The 20,179-nt window shown below is 50.5% G+C and overlaps 1 protein-coding gene across 4 annotated transcripts in view; it reads right to left on the minus strand.

The window, feature by feature from the left end:
* Positions 1–20,179, minus strand: part of KCNIP3 (potassium voltage-gated channel interacting protein 3) — a 94,054-nt gene that overhangs the window by 16,026 nt on the left and 57,849 nt on the right. The window contains exon 1 of one of the 4 annotated variants that reach the window (XM_003124836.5): positions 16,701–17,241. The exons of 2 other annotated variants lie outside the window; for them this stretch is intronic. In XM_003124836.5, the coding sequence (XP_003124884.2) occupies positions 16,701–16,803 (103 nt within the window). In that variant the 5' untranslated portion in view covers positions 16,804–17,241. Of the gene's footprint in view, positions 1–6,669; positions 7,134–16,700; positions 17,242–20,179 lie in introns of those variants that run through there. One more of the 4 variants, XM_021087061.1, reaches the window with a different exon arrangement.

Genomic DNA, 20,179 nt, shown 5'->3' on the forward strand with positions numbered 1-20,179 from the left:
AGGACATTTGTTTTAGTAGACATAGACACGCTAATACTAAAATTTATATGGAAAGACAAAGGAAACAGATTAGGTAAAAGAATAAAATGAGATAAATCAGTCTGATTTCAAGGTTTATTATATAACTATAATAATTAAGAATGTGTGGTAGTAGAGAAAAGACAGACACAGATCAATGAACAAAACAGAGAATCCAGAAATAGATGTACATAAATATGATGAGCTGGTTTTTGACAAATGTGCAAAAGCAATTCAATGAGGAAAAGATTGATTTTTCTTCCCTTCTTTCTTTTTTTTTTTTTTTTTTTTTTTTTTTTTTTGGTCTTTTTAGAGCCGCATTTGTGACATATGGAAGTTCCCAGGCTAGGGAACTGTAGCTGCCAGCCTACACCACAGCCACAGCAATGCCAGATCTGAGCCACATCTTCGACTACACTGCAGCTCAAGGCAATGCTGGATCCTTAACCCACCAAGGGAGGCCAGGGATCGAGCCCACATCCTCATGGATACTAGCCAGGTTTGTTACCACTGAGCCACGATGGGAACTCAAGAAAAGGTTGATTTTTTCTTTTCAACAAATGGTGCTGGAATAATTGGAAATTTCTCTACCAAAAAAAGTGAGGGAGAGAGAGAACTAAGACCTAAAACTTATATCTTATACAAAAATTAATTCAATGGAGCATATACTTAAATGTAAGATATAAAAATTATAAAATTTCTAGAAAAAATAGGAGAAAATCTTTATGGCCTAGATTTAGGCAGAGTTTTTAGACAAGATACTAATAGCATGAGTGGGTTAAGGATCCGGCAATGCTGTGAGCTCTGGTGTAGGTCTCAGACACGGTTCAGATCTGGCTTTGCTGTGGCTGTGATAGAAAACATTAAAAAACTGTACTTTTTAAGAAAAAATTAAAAGTTTTGCTCTGTAAGAGATATTGTTCAATAAAAAGGGAAACTACAGATGTGCAAATTACATACCCAACAAGGGATATCTTGAATTCGCAAACTTCAGCAGTAAGAAAACAAGCAATTCATGGAGTTCCCATTGTGGTACAGTGGAAACGAATCTGACTAGGAACCATGAGGTTGCAGGTTTGGTCCCTGCCCCCCCATCCCCCACCCGCGCGCTCAGTGGATTAAGGATCCGGCATTGTTGTGTCTGTGGTGTAGTTGTAGCTCCAATTCAGCCCCTATCCTCTATATGCCATGAGTGTGGCCCTAAAAAGCAAAAAAAGAAAAAAGTAAACAAGCAATTCAAATTAACAAATGAGTGAAAACCCCGATCAAACACTACACCACAGAGGATAGACAGATACAAAAAAAAGCACATAAAGAGAGGTCTGGATCCTTAATCCACTGAGCGAGGCAAGGAATTGAACCTGCATTCTCCACAGGCACTGTTTTGGGTTCTTGACCTACTGAGCCACAACAGGAACTCCACAAACTGCTTTTCTAAGATTACAGGTGATCTCCATACTGCTAATCCCGTGGTCAGTACTGTCATCTTTTTTTTCCCTTTTTAAGGCCACACATACCGGAGCTGTAGCTGCTGGTCTATTCCAGAGCCACAGCAACGTCAGATCAAAGCTGCATCTGTGACCTACACCACAGTTCACCACAAGGCCAGATCCTTAACCCACTGAGCAAGGCCAAGGATTGAACCTGCGTCCTCATGGATACTAGTCAGATTCATTTCTGCTGAGCCATGATGGGAACTAAGGGGGTAGATTTTAAATGTTCTCACCAACATCACAGGAACCAAAAAATGGTAATTGTGTGAGATGATGGACATATCAACTAACCTTATTGTGGTGATGATTCATAAGCTTACACAATGTTAGTGTCAAAAACATCTCCACACAGCTGGAAAAACAAATAAAAAGAAAATCATATGCCTAGTTCATTTTTGAATATAGATGCAAAATCTTAAAACCAAATGTTAGGTAACTGAATCCAACTGTACCAAAAAAGAAAAAAAAAAAAGTACATTGGGATCAAGAAGGTTTTATCTGTAAGAGTGTAAAGAGAGAAAAATCATATGAAAATCCTGTATAGAAAAGGCATTTGGTAACATCCACATCTATTTATAATTAAATAAAAACTCTTAGCAAACTAGAAGCAAAGGGGAACTTTATTAAGGCAGCTTAGATTTGCAAATCAAATGTTTATTTACAGAAAATATTAGGTTTAATGACAAAGGCTCAGACACATACTCTATAAGGTTTGGGACAAGCCAAGGTTGGCCACAATTACCACTAAATGATGTCTTGCCAATGCTCTAAGGAAATTTAAAAAAAGGGAAAACAACAACAAAAACCAGTGTAAGAGTTGGGAGATATAAGATAAAACTAACTATTTGTAGATGATATGGTCCCTACAGGGACCAAAAGAATCAATATACGTGAGAGTTCAGTAAAGTTGCCAGATGCAAGGTTAATTTATGAGAATCAATAGCAATTTCCTGCACCAGTAATAACCACCTAGAAAATATAATAAAATATAATAAAATATGAACCTCCATATGCCACGGATGCGGCCCTAGAAAAGGCGAAAAAGACCAAAAAAAAAAAGACCAAAAAAAAAGAAAAGAAATCCAGATCCCTTCCATATACCACAGGCAAAAACGGGCTCCAGATGAACTAAAGACTCAAATGTGAAGGGTGAGCTGTAGCGTTAAAGTAAAATGTAAAAGGGTATCTTGCGGGAGTTCCCGTCGTGTGGCTCAGTGGTTACTGAATCCAACTAGGAACCCTGAGGTTGCGGGTTCGATCCCTGGCCTTGCTCAGTGGGTTAAGGATCCGGCGTTGCTGTAAGCTGTGGTGTAGGTCGCAGACACAGCTCAGGTCCTGCTTTGCTGTGGCTCTGACGTAAGCCTTCGGCTACAGCTCCGATTAGACCCCTAGCCTGGGTACCTCCATATGCCACGGGTGCAGCCCTAGAAAAGACCAAAAAAAAAAAAAAAAAAAAAAAAGAAAAAGAGTATCTTGCTAACCTAAGGGTGGAAGATTTCTTAAAATGAAAAACCAGAAAGGAAAAAAAAAAAAAATGGATGAATTCCATTACATCAAAATCAAGGATTTCTGTTTGATACTGGGCGCCATGGGCACTTTGGGACACTCAACAGATGGGAGGAAACAGCAGGCAGTATTTACAGCTGATGAAGGAAGAGTGTCCAGAACTAATAATGATCAGAAAAGGAAACCAGAAACATGAATAAATACATGAAAGATGGTTCAACCTCATTAATAACAGGAAAATGCAAATTATGTTGAGAAGGCAACACTTCCTGGACTGACAGGAGACGATGATGATGAAATAAGAAGGCTGAAAATACCAAGTGCTGGAGAGGACATAGATCAATGGTCTTTTTTTATGTTTTTATTATTGTTTTTAATTTATTTTTTTTTTGTCCACACCTGCGGTATGTGGAAGTTCCTGGGCCAGGGATTGAACCTGTGCCACAACAGTGACTCAAGTAGCTACAAGGATAACACCAGATCCATAATCCACTGTATCCCAAGGGAACTCTTCAATGGTCTTTTTTAGGGCCGCACCTGAGGCATATGGAGGTTCCCAGGCTAGGGGTCTAATCGGAGCTGTAGCCACCGGCCTATGCCACAGCAATGCCAGATCCAAGCCACATCTGCGACCTAAGCTCATTACAGCGCCAGATCCATAATCCACTGAATGAGGCCAGGGATCGAACCCGAAACCTCATGGTTCCTAGTCAGATTTGTTTCCACTGCACCACAACAGGAGCTCCCTCAATGGTCATTCTTAAACATGCCACTGAGTGTGCAAACCGGTATGACCACTATGGAAGATCATTTGCATTTTCATACTAATGATGTATACATTTGCATACCACAGGGCTCAGTAATCCTCCCCCAGGTTTACATACCAGAGAAACTCAATGCCAGGGGTCCCTGGAGCACTCCAAGGTAACAAGAGCTTGAATCAACCAAATGTCCACTGACAACAGGTAGAAAAATAGATTTGGGGGCATCCACTGGAAGAAATATCATGCAGCAGTGAAAAAGCAATGAACCATAATTACACACAGCAGTATGAGTCAGTCTTGGAAACAGTGTTGGATGAAAAGACAGTTCTAGGAAACTAGGATTCCATTTATTTTTATTTTTTTTAATTTTTAAATTTTTTTAGGTTTCAGGAAAGCATTTTTATTTTTTTCATTATTCAATTTATCTTTTTAACTACTCAATGAATTTTATTACATTTATAGTTGTACAATCATCACAACCAAACTTTATAGCATTTCCAAGATTCCATTTTTTGTAAATGAAATTCAAAACCAAGAATAACCAAATAATATATTTACAGGGAGATATGAAAGATCGTATTACAAATAAGAATAAAAATCCCGGAAGGACAGGTAAAAATCTGCTGTCTCTGCAGGTGAGAGAGAAAAGAGCTCAGAGAGGCAGGCTGGTGATGCTGGTGATGCTCTAGCCCTGGGGGAGGATGGGATCACTGGTAATCATCACATTATTCTTTATAACTCACATATCAAATATATATATATGAAATTAACTGAAATGTTTAAACCTAATTAATGTTAACCACAGCAATATCTTCTCAGTTCTACCACCTAGAGTAATGACAATAAAAACAAAAATAAACAAATGGAACCTAATTAAACTTAAAAGTTTCTGCACAGCAAAGAAAACCCTAAACAAAATGAAAAGACAACCCACAGAATGGGAAAAAATATTTGCCAATGAAACGACTGACAAGGGATTAATCTTCAAAATTTATAAACACCTCCTGCAGCTCAATACCAAAAAACAAACAACCCCATCAAAAAATGGGCAGAATATCTAAACAGACAATTCTTCAAAGAAGACATACACATGGCCAAAAAACACATGAAAAGATGTTCAACATCACTCATTCTTAGAGAAAGGCAAAGCAAAACCACTCTGAGGTACCACCTTACACAGGCCAGCATGGCCATCATCAAAAAGTCTATGAACAATAAATGCTGACGAGGGTGTGGAGAAAAGGGAACCCTATTACACTGTTGGTAGGAATGTAAATTGGCGCAACCACTGTGGAAAACAGTATGGAGATTTCTCAGAAAACTAAAAATAGAATTACCATTTGATCAAGCAATCCCATTTCTGGGCATCTATCCAGAGAAAACCATGACTTGAAAAGACACATGTACTCCAATGTTCACTGTAACACTATACACAATAGCCAAGACAAGGAAACAACCTAAATGCCCAGCGATAGAGGAGTGGATAAAGAAGATGTGGTACATATACACAATAGAATATTACTTAGCCATTAAAAGGAATGAAATAGGAGTTCCCGTTGTGGCTCAGTGGTTAACGAACCCGACTAGGAACCATGAGGCTGTGGGTTCGAACCCTGGCCTTGCTCAGTGGGTTAAGGACCCGGCATTGCTCTGAGCTGTGGTGTAGGTTGCAGATGTGGCTCGAATCCCGCGTTGCTGTGGCTGTGGCATAGGCCGGCAGCAACAGCTCTGATTAGACCTCTAGCCTGGGAATCTCCATATGCCACAGGAGCGGCCCAAGAAATGGCAAAAAGACCAAAAAATAAATAAATAAATAAACAAACAAATAAATAAATAAATAATGGTATTTGCAGCAACACAAATGGACCTAGAAATTATCATGCTAAGTGAAATTAGTCAGACAGTGAGACACCAGTGTTATATGCTATCACTTACATGTGGAATCTAAAAAAGAATACAATGAACTTCTTTGCAGAACAGAAACTGATTCACAGACTTTGAAAAACATGGTTTCCAAAGGAGATAGGTTGGGGGTGGGGGGTGGGCTGGGGGTTTGGGAAGGAAATGTCATAAATTTGGGTTGTGATGATCATTGCACAACTATAAATGTAATAAAATTCATTAAATTAAAAAAAAGAAAAAACATTGGAAATGTACCGAAATGCTAGCAATAGTTATGTCCTATAGAGGGGTTGGGGTCTAGGTAATTTCTTATAGTAATTTCAAGAAATAAACACACTAAGTATAAACACCCAAATTAATGGCTGAGAATTTTGAAATAATAAAGCAAAACTTTAATTTTGGTTTTTAAAAAAATAATAAATGCAATTAATGTTTAATAGTAATCCAAACACCTGTGGTCTGCATGAAACATCAGACACTTGGAAAATAAGTAAAGGACAGCAAGAGAAAAGGTTAAAGGATACATACTGGAAATTTATAGATAAGGAAACAAAAAGCTAATAAGCACACATACAGGTGTTCAAAATTCTGAGTTTGAAAAATGCATGTCAGGACAATGAAGAAAAAAAAATTTACCCCCATTGAACCTTCAAAATCTGAACGTTCCTCCCAGAGTCAAGCCCAGGATGTGGCTAACTTCTCCCGGAGCCCTAGACTCCCCTGCCTACTTGCCACCTGCACCTGGAGATCCAGGAGGTTCTCAAATGGCACAAAACCATACTGTGCTTCTGATCCCCCTCCCCCACCCCAGCTCCCCCTGCTCCATCCCCAGCCTCCCTCAGCTCAGCTACAGCAGCTCCCATCCCGTGGGTGTTCAGGCCCAAACCCTGGGCACGAACCTTCCTGCCAACACACAGTCCCCAAGCAAACCCTACTTTCAACCCGAATCTGCCTCTGAGCGCTCCTCCCACCTCCACTGCCCCTACCCAGGGCCACGAGTCCATCCTCCCTCCTGGCTTGTCTCTCTGCTTCTGCCCTGGATCCCATGGGTTGGTCTAGCCTTCAATAGTGCTGGAGGAGGCTGCTGAAAACATATCCTCACGTTCTCTTCTGCTAACAAGCTCCCCAAGCTCTGGGTGTAAACGACAAAGGAAGTGCCAATAAATGTGCTCCCCAGCCTGCAGCTCTGACCTCATCTCCCAGGTCCCTCTGCGTGCAGCCCCCCTTCGGCCATGCTGGCACCTCAAAACCACCAGCACCCTCCCTCACTGTTCTCTCTGGGTCCCGATGCTCTTCCCTCAGAACCCACACGTCTTCAAGTCTCTGCTCAATCGTAACTATTCAAAGGCGCCGCCCCCACCATTACTATCTATCCATGTCTCTGTTTTTTCTTTTTTTCTTTTTGCATTTTGGGGCCACACCCGCAGCATAAGGAGGTTCCTAGGCCAGGAGTCAAATTGGAGCTGCAGCTGCCAGCCTACACCACAGCCACAGCAACACGGGATCTGAGCTGTGTCTGTGACCTTCACCCCAGTTCATGGCAACACCAGATCCTTAACCCACTGAGTGAGCGCAGGGATCGAACCCGCATTGTCGTGGATGCTAGTTGGGTTTGCAACCTGCTAGGCCACAACAGGAACTCCCTGTTTTCACTTCTTCATCTGGCTGTGATCCTGGCAGATGCACATTTCTCTGTTTACCGGTGCTATGGACTGACTTGTGTCCCCCTCTTCCCCGAGTCACATGTTTAAGCCCTAACCCCCAATGCAGTAACATCTTTAGGAGATAATTCAGGTTAAATGAGGTCATTAAGGTGGAGTCCTAATCCAACAGGATCAGTGACCATGTAAATAGAGGAAGAGAGACTTCCCCTCCAACAGGCATGCACCGAGGAAAGGCCACATAAGGACACAGCCAGAAGATGGCCATCTGCACCCCAAGAAGAGAGGCTTCACCAGAAATCAGCCCTGCTGGCACCTTCATCAAGAACTTCTGGCCTCCGGAATTATGAGGAAACAAAATTTCTGTGGTGTAAGTTCCTGAGTCTGGGCTATTTGCTTACGGGGGCCTGAGTAGAACAAGACAACTGGTGTATGGTCAGTCCCTCCCCCTGCTGTGGGGACCTCAGCAGACCTCTGTCTGCTCCCTGCTGCACCCACCCCTGAAACAGCACCTGCGTGAGGGGGGGGGGCCTGTTCCACATGTCAGGTGGGTGGATGCTCCACAGCGCTGTTTCCTTGAGGAGAGCGCAGGGGTGTTCATGGATTATTGCCTCGGGAGTTAATTTTAATGTCACAGGCCGGAGCAATCTCCTGCAGATTGGCCCCAGGGCCCCAACACTCCCTGCGGCTTATACCTGATGGGCACGGAACGGTGGGGAATCAGAGAGGGAGGTGATGTTCCATGACTCAGGGGAGATGACAATAGGATCAGAGCGCACCCTGGGCAGAGGGTTGAAGGTAAGCCAAGGGATATGTGGGCACAGGAGCCACTGAAGGGCCAAAGTAGGGGAAGGGCTTGTCTGATCTCCATTCCAGAACGGCCACTTTGGCCTCGAGTGTCAAGTGAAGTGACACAGAGAGGAGAGACTGGCAGGAAGAGGAAGCCATGGAGTTCCCATTGCGGCCCCAAGGTAAGGAACCCGACTAGTATCCATGAAGACATGGGTTCAACCATAAGTTGCAATTCAGGTCACAGATGGGGCTCGGATCTAGCGTTGCTGTGGCTGTGGTGTAGCCCAGCAGCTGCAGCTCTGATTCAACCACAGCCTGGGCACTTCCATATGCTTCGGGTTCGGCCCTAATAAAAAAGGGCGGGGAGGGGGGAGAGCCACTGTCCGTAGCTACCAAGCATACCAGGGCATGGTGGGCAGAGCCCAGGACGACCCTGTGTTTCTGACCTGGAAAACCAAGTGACTGCTGGTGCCATCCACAAAGACTGGGTGTTAATTACCCAGAACTGGAAGATAAGGCAGGAGGATGGCTGAGGGCTTTCCAACATCACGCTAGACATTGGCTTTAGGAAATTCTGTTTGACTTATTATTGTCTATCCATCAGAACCCAGGTGCTGTGAAGCCAGATGTGAACTAGACTGACAGGTTGCAAATGACTTGTGTCCACTAGGGATTCGAGTTATTTCCATCCTTAAAAAATATATCCTATAAAGTTAGTGGCTATTAACTGCCCCATTGGACATCCACCAGTTGTTTTGGTTTTTTGGTTTTTTTGGCTGCCCTGCAGCATGCGAAAATTCCAAGGCAAGGGATCGAACCTGAGTCACAGCAGCAACCTGAGCCACAGCAGAGACAACGCCGGATGCTTAACCCACTGAGCCACCAGGGAACTCCAATATTCACCAGTTTTGAGTCCTATGTTGCATCAGTTTCTGAAACAGCTTTGCTCTCCTGTTCCCTAAACAAATGAGAGTCAGATTTTTCACTTTGACACTTGCGCTTAGGCAGGCAGGACAAAAGAGGCAAGGAAATCTCTCCTTTTTCCTGGCTTAGGAAACTGTTCTCGGAGTTCTGGTCATAGCTCAGTGGTTAACGAATCCGACTAGGAACCATGAGGTTGCGGGTTCGATCCCTGGCCTTGCTCAGTGGGTTAGGGATCTGGCATTGCCGTGAGCTGTGGTGTAGGTTACAGACGTGGCTTGGATCCCGCATTGCTGTGGCTCTGGTGTAGGCTGGCAGCTACAGCTCCGATTAGACCCCTAGCCTGGGAACCTCCATATGCCGCAGGAGCAGCCCTAGAAATGGCAAAAAGACAAAAAAAAAAAAAAGGAAACTGTTCTCTACATCCACCCGAGTCCCTGGCTCTGTGGGCCCCTCCCCACCCTGAGTAGCTGGCTGCTCCTTCCTCAAGGCGCCTGATCTCCACCCACGGTTCTCACCCTGAACCATGTGGGGCTGTCTAAAGAGCAGGTTGCCTGGCCCTTTCCTGATGCCCACAGCATCAGGCCCTATGCTGGGGCCCCCACCTGCTCCCAGGGGCCCTGGAGTCTCTCCTGGCTCTTCCACAGGAGAAATCCACAGGATCTCCCCTCTGGTATGTTTCAGTGGAGACACAGCTGGATCTTTCAGGAGCTGCCCGAGACATCACACACACCTCTGCAATCACAGTTGCGCTGGTGACAAATGGACCTAAACAGCCACCTGCATGGGTTTCCGCTGAGGAGCCTTGTTCACAAAACTGTGAAGTCATCCTCCCTCTGCCATCTCCCTGTATCAGCCCTCCCCACCCCTTCCCTCCCCAGCAAGTATCCATTGATGGCCAGGGGGTCGGCAATACAGATTTAACCTCTCTATCACACAAGCACTTTGTCCAAGGGGTGAAAGCACAAGGCTTTAAAAAAAATTGTTTTAAGGCTGAAAGTCCCAAAGTTGTACCATCACCTGACAGCTTACAAACTGGACTTTCTGCCCATGGCGTAAAAATCTCAGTCCCCATCCCTGTGCCCCCCTCCACGCAGCTCCCTCTGCAAAGGACCCACCTGCAGGGGCATGGGAAAGGTGGCTCCATATCTGTAATTCACTGAGCTAAGGGGCACCAGGTATTGAGTGAGGGGTGCGTTTTGCCTGCCTCAGTGCAAGAGCCCGGGGAAGCCGCACCCCCACCCCGGGCTGCCCCAACCAAAGGCTCCCCTAGGGCTGCCAGCCAACATTCAGCTTTGCTCCCTTTGGAAGCAATACTCCAAACTGCTGTCTACACTCTGTGGCTCCAACCCCTCTTTTATTTTCTTTTTAGGGCCGCATATGGAAGTTCCCAAGCTAGGGGTTGAATTGGACCTGCAGCTGCTGGTCTACACCACAGCCACAGCAATGCCAGATCTGAGCCACATCTACAACCTACACCAAAGCTCACAGTAATTCTGAATCCTTAACCCACTGAGCGAGATTGAACCCTCATCCTCACGGATACTAGTCTGGTTCTTAACCCACCAGAGCCACAGCAGGAACTCTTCAACCCCTCTTGAACCCAGCCATTGGTCAGCATGCCCTTGGTGCCAGGCTTGGTAGTGATTGAATGTGACAGTTTAAAAAGCATCTATGCTGTCACCAAGGGGAAAGCCCATAGACTTCCTTACCCCAAGGCTGGGTTTCAGCATGAAGCTTAATTTGATTTACTGATAGGAAGCTCTACAATTCTGTATTTGGGGGGCCTCGGAGTCCTCCATGTGGTCCCCACACCACTGCCCTAATGTCACACCCCTCCTTAGTGAGTACCTCTTGAGGAGGAAGGCTGGGGTGATATTGCATAATCCAAATTTGGCCTCTGGGGAATGGGAGGAAAGTTGGCCCTAATATTGCCCCAGGGACCGGCCTCCAAGAGCTGCAAGAACTCAGCTCCTGAGTTACAGTGGAGGCTGGAATTACCTACAGGTGCCTGTGGCTGACAGTTCACAAGCGCTCAGGGAAGAGGAGGCTGGGTCTCCAGCACACCATGAATGGGCTCCTTATCCTGCCCTGTTGTGGGTGAGGGGTGCTTTTTGGTCTTCCCCAATGCATGATCCTGGTGTGGACACCCCAGGCTTCCCCCAACACCTTTGCAAGGCACCCCCGTAGGTTGCGGGACCCTCTCCTGAGCAGACCTCGCCTCCATCCATCACTCATCTTTGTTCACACCTGCCGGCTCCAGCACCTCTGGAACCCAGCTGGTGGGTCGAATCCCTCACGTACTCTTTGACGGTCAAGTGATGCTTGGCTTTGGAGTTCCCAGAGCAGAGCCACAGGGACCACCAGGGGTTAAAGAGAAGCCCTGGGACTCCCCTCAATCCTAGCAGTGCCCTGAGCACTGTCCGGGTGTGGGCTTCTATGCCAGGCTTCATTTGGGGTCCCCGGCTAAGCTGTTCTGAAACCTCTGTCTAGATGTGCAACGGTCGAGACAGTGACTTAAGGAGGGAGGGAGGGGGGTCTTGTGCCAGCCCCCAAACTGAAGCAACATTAGGCTGGGCTCCAGCCCACCTCCCTGTCCTGCAGAAGCCACTCACGCAGAGCCCACCTCTCTCCTTCCTTTTCCCTGGCCCGGCCTAGTGTGCCTGTGGGCAGCAGCCTCCGGCCAGTTGGGGCCCAAGAGCCCCAACATTACAGAGCAACACACAGTGAAGGGTGTCCACCATTGTGACGAGCCTATCAAGTGCATCCTCCTTTTATTTTTCTTTTTGTCTTTTTAGGGCCACACCTGCTGCATACGGAAGTTCCCAGGCTAGGGGTCGAAACATAGTTGCAGCTGCCAGCCTACACCACAGCCACAGCCACACCGGATCTGAGCTGCATGTGTGACCTATACCACAGCTCACGGCAACGCTGGATCCTTAACACACTGAGTGAGACCAGGGATTGAACCTGCATCCTCATGGATTCTAGTTGGGTTCTTAATGCACTGAGCCACAACAAGAATTCCCATATCCTCCTCTTCCACTAACTTCAAGTCCACAGTTAATGACATGTGATCCTGGGAGGAATCTGGGCTAGGACATTTTTGGTAAGCAATGGCAAGAGCTAACAAACGGCACGTACATGGTGCCCGGCCCTGCTTTACAGGCTTTGCACATATTCGTGCAGCTCTAGGAGGGAGATTCTTCCCACTTTGGATTTGACCCAGCTGCCTGCACTTTGGGCTCCCAACGCTTGCACTGGAGGAGGCTGGATGCACTGCTGTAGCCAAAGTCCCCTTGGCCCTGCATAGTTAGAGACACACTCAGGATGGGTGTGCCAGGGTGCAGAAAGGTCTTGGCTCTGCCACTCCTTGAGCCTCAGTTTCCTCATCTGTAAAGTGGGCCTGCTCTTGAGGACAAACTTATGATACCTATGAAGTACCTAATGCAGAGAGCACTCGCTAGATGTTGGCTACTGTCATCGTCACCAGCATCTCAGATCTGGAGACTCTGCTCAGGGGCTGCAGGAGTCCTGAGGAACTTGCAGTTTACCAAGAGTGGTGGACCCTGCCAGGGAGAAGGGCATGCAGGCTGCTAAGGGCATCACCAGACCCCCGGAAAAGGCAGGAGCCGGTGCTGGGAGGAGGAAGACAGGAGAAGGAGCAGGAGAAGAGGGGGGGCAGACCTGTGGGCTTTCTCCAAGCCAGCAGGTGGCCATGGGCCCACCGGCCCCCCAGGTCACCTTTGCAAGGTCAGGCCCCTGTGGGCAGCTGGGCACAGAGGCAGCTACAGAGGGCTGGGGATGCCTCCCAGAGGGAGGAACGAGGGGTGGGCCAGGCTGTGCACATCTTCCCCCTCACCCACCCTGTTCTCTTCACCCACCTATACTCAGGCCCTCACAATCCAACCTCCCTGCCCCCACCCCAGCCAGAGGGACCTGCCCCTAAGCAATCATCTCCCAGGGATGCCCTAAAGGGAGGGCCAGGATCCCACACTGCTTGTGTTCCTGGTGGGTGGCCTCACACTGCCTGGTATACAATAGGTGCCCAATAAGTGTGGCTGGAAACAGCATATGATTTACACAGACTCAACATCTGTTGTTTGCTGGGCAGCACTGGGCACATTCTGGGGCCACAAGTATATGGACACAAGTCCCTGCCACCCTTGGAGAGCTCACATTGGGTGGGGAAAGGGAGAGAAAATTTCAGGATTGCATCATCTAACACAACCAAAGGAGTTCCTGCTGTGGCACAGTGGATTAAGAATCAGATGGCAGAGTCTCGGGTCACTGCAGAGGTGCAGGTTCCACCCTTGGCCCAGTGCAGTGGGTTAAAAGATCTGGCGTTGCTGCCTTGGTGTAGGTCGCAGCTGCAGCTCGAATTCCATCCCTGGCTCAGGAACTTCCATATACCAAGGGTGCAGCCACTAAAAAAAAAAAAAAAAGAGAGAGAGAGAGAGAGAGAGAGTTCCACTTCTAGTGCACCCTGACAGGCAGGAATCCAGAAGGTCAGGGGAAGATGGTGCCTCTAATCCCATCCCCCACTTTTACATACAAGGAAGAAGAGCCCAGATAGGAAAAGTGACTTTCCCAATTAATGACAGCATGTCAGTGTCCACATCAGAGCTGAAAGGCAGCTCTCCCAGCCCCAGCCAGTGCTCCTTCTAGAACCAGGCTTCTCAACCAGACACTAGGGCCTGCCCATCCTCTGTGGTGAGGGGCTGGCTGTGCCTTGCAGAATGTTTAGCTGCATCCCCAGCCTCTTGCCCCCTGATGCCAGTGGTACACTCCCCATCAACTGTGCCAAACCAGTGCCTCCAGACATGACCAAATGTCCACTGAAGAGCAAAAGTGCCCTCAGCTGAGAGCCACTAGTCTAGAATCTGGGACATCAGAACCAAGATCAGAGAGGCAGCCACCAGAGTCAAGCCTTGGGCCACAGGACAAAAAAGTCCAGTGCCAGGGCTGTGCCAGCCATGCAAACAAGCAGCAAACTTACCAGCCCAGGCTAGGCTCCCATTTTACTAGTGTGATCCCTTAGATTGGAGTCTTGCTTGTAACTTTTTCAAAGTGCTTCAGTTCACCACCCCCCTGTGAGGGGTATAGAGGAAAATATTCTATTACCATCCTCATTCTATAGATGAGGAAATTGAGGCTCCAGAAGGTTTGATGCACCAAAGTCACCCAGTAACCAAGGGGTCAACCCAGGCTGGAACTCCCCCTGAGAGAGTCACCCAGAGACAGAGACCAACAGGGCCAAGAGAGGAAAGCCTTTCAACTTCTGCATATACTTCTAGAAGTCTGCTAGAACCCAAATTCATTAGTTCCTAACACTCCCCAGGGGCACTGTAACTCTGGTCTCTTACCCATGAGAACTACAGAGGCTCAGATAGGACAAGAGGCACATCCGATTGCACACACACGCTTGGAGGGGAGCTGGGCCCAGCCCTCATCCGCCAGTGCCAGTTCCCTCCCAGGCTGGGGCGGAGGGTCCTGGCCTCCTCATAGCCCACAATAGTCCCTTTGATGCTGCCTGGCCAATGGGCCCTTCCAGGCACTTAGTGGGCACCATTCCTCATCCACATGGAACATTTGGGAAACAGATAACTCCCTCCCTCTGATGCAGGCAGGGGAGACCTGCCTGAGGGAGATAATGTTTTCAACCATGAATCAGTTCTGGTCTCAGCTAATTACTGTTAACAGCAAAGGTTCACAAAGTCTGTGCATTTATTCCACACCAAGAACCATCCTAGGGTCCAGTAAAGCCCTACTGACCCAATTAGAAGTCTGCCACAGCTCTGCAGGGCAGGATTATTATTGGCCCCACTTTACAGATAGTCAAACCGAGGCTCAGAAAGGTTAAGGAGTTTTACAGCCAGTATGTGTGGGATGACAGGATCCCAGCTCAGGCTGATTCCAAGGCTCCATGCTCCTCCCACTGCAGCCAGACCCCAGAACTCCAAGGGGCACAAGCGGGCAAACAGACCAGAAAAGACAAACTCATTAGTGCCCAAAGTGAGTTTTTTAGCAAGTTGAATAAAGTATCTATAGTCCTGTGCATCTGATCCACTTTGAAAAGAAATCCCTTCTCCTTAGAAGTGAAGTCACAAAGGTAAACTTCAGACTACCAGACTGGGCTCCCATTAAGAAGGGTTTGTAGTACCAAGTAGAGTGAGCCTGGCTAGTGCTCCTAGGTCCCACGTGGGACAATACGGGGAACATGGCTTCCCAGATACCATGGGCCACTATGCCCACGGCAGGCTCCAGTTAGGGATAGGGTAGGGAGTAGGGGGTGGGCTAGTGGCCGCAGGAGAGATGGGTCCTCAAGGCATGGCTGTGTGGGATGCCCACCCAGCCCCACCTGTATTTCCCACTAAGTCCCCTGTCAAAGATTCCCCCTGCCAGAGGCCGCATCCATCCAGCCAAGTGCAGGTCCAGTTTGGGCAATTTTCTTCCTGAACCAAAATGTACAGTTCAAGGTGGTACCTCTCAGAACCACCTTGAGCAAGACCTTTCTCTCTAGGCCTCCTGAACTCACCTAGAAAAGGTTCGATGCAGCCCAATGGCCTCTGAGGGGCACATGGCCATGGACTTCAGATAAAGAGCCAGCCCTTGGCTCTGAAGGCCAAATGGGGGCCAGGCCTTGCTTTCTGGCCCTCTGCCCCCTCCTGCCCTCAGCAGCCCTTTGTAGAGGATTAGAGTACATCCCCAGGCTGGAGGGGCTGCCTGGCAGTTCAGAGGCAAGGGCTGCTTCTCCCTCCTCCCCTCTCTGGGGCCTCTGGGTTTCAGTCCTAGGAGCTGGAGCCTGGCAAGGTCAGCAGAGTGCTGAGGCAGGCAGGACACATATCCTCCTTTGAGAGGACAGCATGGGCACACAGGTGACAGGAATGGGACAGACGACCCCCTTCCCCATAGTCCAGGGGCACAGGGCTTCAGCAGGTAAGTTACAGCCCTTCACCTGTAACCTGCCCAGAGGTCATGGGGAGGGACCTAAGGATCCCTGTCAGGGGTCACACGCAGGAAGGCAACGTCTGATTTAAGAGATCTGTCCCCTCAGTATTTTATTGGGACAGAAGGAAATGCGGCGCCGAGGGTTTGGTTACTGATCCCCAAGCCTGAGCCTTGGCTGGGGAAAGGGAACTGGATGTGGGCTAGGGGGCGACAGGGATGGCCCCATCACGCGGCAAAGGTTTTATATTACTCGCCGCTGCTGCAGCGGACACCCTGGGCTGAGGGTCCTTCCTGTTACCTTCACCCTGTGCCACCTCCCGTTTGCCGGCGGCCAAACGGGCTGTGCTCACCGGTGGCGGAGGCTCAGACCCAAGGGCCTAGGACTGTCAGGGGTGCCCACTCAAGGTGTAACCCGGCATCTCTCTCACGCCCACCCCAAGTTCCGCGGCCCCATCCCCTCTGGGGCTTCTCACAGCCCCAGCCCTTTCTACTCCCTTAGTTCCAGGCCGGCCCTCCAGAGCCGGGAGGGGGCGGCTGCCGAGGCGAGCAGGGCGGCAGAGCGCAGAGTCCCTGAGGGTCGCTCCTCACCGGACTCGGGTGCCCGCGCCCCGGACTCCAAGTGCTGCTCCCCTACCCCACTGACCGCTGGCCCCCGGTGCAGGGCAGTGGAGGGGCGGGTGGCCAAGCGTTACCTTCCATGGACATGGGTTCCAGGATGCCGAACTGCTTGAGGACGGCGATGAACAGCAGCACCACCACGGCCATGGCGCACAGCTCCATGCCCTGGATGCCCATGGCGGCCCGGGCTGCCTGGGGCCGGGGCGTGCCCCTCGCCCGCGAGCTGCCTCGGAAGGCGCCGGGCCGGTGCAGCCCGCCCGGCCTCTAGGGGAGACCGTGGCTCACATGCCCCCGGCAGGCGGGGCTGCGGGTGTCGGCGGGGCCGGGGCCCCGCAGAGGGCGGCGGCGGCGAGTTGGGGCCGGCTGGGAGGTTGGACGCGGCGCGGCGGTGGAGTCCGAGCGCAACTTTCCGAGTCAGCCCGCAAACTTCGACGCGCGGCGGCAGCGCGGAGCACAGCTCAGGTGGCCGGCCTGGGCCAGAGGTGCCTCCATGCCTGGCGCGGACGCCGCGCCTCTTCCACCCCCTCTCCAGCCCCACGGGCTTGGGGGAGCGGGGGCGCTACGGCGGCGGGGGTCCCGGGCGCTCCCGGCTGCCCCAGCCTCCATCGCCGCTCCCCGCGCGCTCATTGGCCTAGGCGCAGCGACCACCCCGGGAGGAGTCCCCTGCGGCCCCCCCGCACGAACCCGAGAAGGGGCGGAGGGAGGCGGCCCCTCCCCTCACGGTCCTGCCCCCAGACGGAACCTGGCGCAAAGCCACCGCTACCCGGCCAGCCCCTGGGGAGGCCGCGCGGTCCGCGGTTTCACCGAATCTCCCGTGCAGGGTGGGGCCGAGTGGCTGAGGAGGGGGCTGGGGCCAGAGAGGAAGGGAGCCGCAGTGACACTCCCCTTGGGGAATCAGGATCCACTCTCCTGGCTGAGGGCTCCGAGTCTGGCCACCGCAGCTCTCCGCTCCGCAGGACAGCGCAGAGCTGGCCTTTGGAAGATCCAGGAAGCACCCTCGCCCCAGGGTATTTCCCACAACAATCAGAGCCCTTGGCCGGAGATTGATTGGCCGTGGTCTGCCCCCCGTTGAAAAGTTTGTGTCCAAAGTTGGTGTCCAAAGCATGCGCTCGAGGCTTTAGGAAGGAGCTGGGCCTTGGCATTAGAGTCTACGAGCTGAGTTCAAGTCCTAACTTTGCTGCGTGACCTTGGTCGAGTCACAGACTTGCAGCCTCCTCCTCCTCCATAAAGAGGGGCTGGTGCCTGCTTTTCCGGCTGTGGGAAAGAGCTGAGCGGATGCCAAGTGCTACGCTCGGGCAGGGCAAGGGAGTGCTAATTCGTTTGTGGATCGCTTTCTTCCTGCCTGGGGACACCGGGTAGGAAAGGAAAGCCGCGGAAAGGAAGGAGAAAGGAAGGGGAGAAGAGGGGGCGTAGTAGGGCGGAGCCCGGAATCCTCTAAACCCCAGATCACTGGGGGCTTGAGGGCCGGAGTCGTGACTCTCTGCTGCCCCCCAGCGGGCGCTGTGCACCACGATGTCCTCACCACCCCAGGACTAAGGTCTGGAAGCCCGCGCCGTTCTGTTCTCTGTCTTAGTGGAGGGGTAAATCCAGCTCTGCACCACGCTCGTAAGCGTGAGTCCTGTTTGGACCTAGGGTCCGAACAGCAGCAGCTTCCATTTATGGAGCCTCTGCTACCCGTTCTGTCCTTATTCATCAAATACCCAGCGTGTTCTGCGCCCCAGGTGCAGAGGCCCGTGCCGGGAAGGGTAGGAAACCCTAGCGGGCGCGGCTGAAAGCCCTGCTGGAGCTGGTGAAAGTGAGCCAAGCCTTTAGGTTTACTTGTAATCCTTAAGGGCTCCCCCATGAGGCATTCCTACATTTTACAGGTGAGAAAACCGAAACCTAGAGGGTGGAGTATGGCAGGGGATACCAACGCAGCCCAGGCTCACTGAATTGCAGAGATGCTGTCTCCCAACCCCGCACTGCTTCCGGTGAAAAGTGAGGAGAAAGGCGGAGGCTTCTCTTTCTCCCTGCAGTTCAACCTCACTATTTAACACACCTGGTTAAAAGACCAAATTATTGGGGATATTTTTAAAGAACTGCAAATGCACAGCTTTCAATTCCATTTAAGTGGGCATGTGGTTAGTCTCCACTGACCAAAGGCAAGAGTTCTAAGTAGAGATGCTAATGATTGTGGGAGAACACTGGCTCTGCTGGAGCCCACAAGTTGCTTGTGAGTAAAAGTCTAGAAAGGTTAAAAAGCCTCCCATCTAATTTACACACTTGAGTGCTGAGCAAAATCTAGCCTGTGTCCCAACTAGCTCCCACCAATCAGTAGCCTGGTTAAGAGCCCCATGGTATATGACCTACCTGTGCCTGCTCATTCATAAAATGCAGGTGGTGATCCAGCCTTTCCAGCGGCTGGTAAAGGATTGAGTGAGACAAGAGCTGGCCTGTGTCAAGGCTCTGATGGCCCCTATTCCAGGACTGTGGTGTGTACAGGGTGCCAGACCTAAGAGAGATTGGGGACGGGGGCGGGGGGGTGGTGCAGAGAGGAGAGCAAGCAAAGGACACCATCTCAGGGGTCCTCCTGAGCTGCCCCCGCCCTGCTCCCTGCCTCAGTTTCCCCTGGTGCTCTGAGCTTCTCCCCAGTGAAAGCGTCAATGACTGCTCATAAACACCGAGCTAGAAATGAGACATTGATCCCCTGGCTACGCAGTGTAAAATATTAACGATGCCTAAGTGGATACCAGGGCTGAGAGCAGAATGTCCGCTTGGCATTAGCAGCCTGGGCCAGGGGCCTAATGGATGGGAAGCTGACTCCCCTGCTTGCTCACTAGCCTGGGGCCTGCCAGCTCTGGGGCCAACCCAGGTCCACTGAGGCTGGGCTGGCCACCCTCTTCCCCAGGATCTGGAGAGGGGAGCTGGAGGCAATCCCCAATGCCCCCCCATACAACCTCCCGGCACCCATGAAGTGCCAGGCCAGGTCTTTCCCAGCTGCCTCAAGCTCCCCTCCCAGAGGGGCACATAGGCTGGCATGCATCCACCCCTCCCCCACCCCCCAAAGGCCTCATGGGGCAGAAAGCAAGCTGGGTGTTGGGCCCCTGCCTTGGGGGAGGGACAGGCTCAGGGGAGGGGCACAGACTGAGAACTCTTTGTGGGGGTGGGGGTGTGGCCACTGAGGGCTGCCTCAGAGGTAGGGGAATGACGGCCATTTTGGAGGGGGCCAATGGCTTTTCTTCAGATAAGGGGGGAAGCCTAATGGGGGGTGGCCCTGAGCCCTCGTTTGAGACCTCAGGAGGTATGGGAGGCCCTGGAGGCACTGGTGTCCTGGTCCCACTTAGAAAGTTCCAGAGACCCAGCTGCTTTGGGGTGGGGTGGAGTGCACTCCAAGACCTAGGCTTGCACCCCACACCTACAGTCATGGTCTTCCTTTTGCCTGGAATAATTTCTTTTTTTCTTTTTAGGGCCACACCCACAGCATATGGAAGTTCCCAGGGTAGGGTCTGAATCAGAGCTGCAGCTGCTGGCCTCCACCAGAGCCACAGCAACACCAGATCCTTACTTAACGCAG

The sequence above is a fragment of the Sus scrofa genome, chromosome 3 (assembly GCF_000003025.6).
Source record: "Sus scrofa isolate TJ Tabasco breed Duroc chromosome 3, Sscrofa11.1, whole genome shotgun sequence".
Classification (NCBI taxonomy): Eukaryota; Metazoa; Chordata; class Mammalia; order Artiodactyla; family Suidae; genus Sus; species Sus scrofa.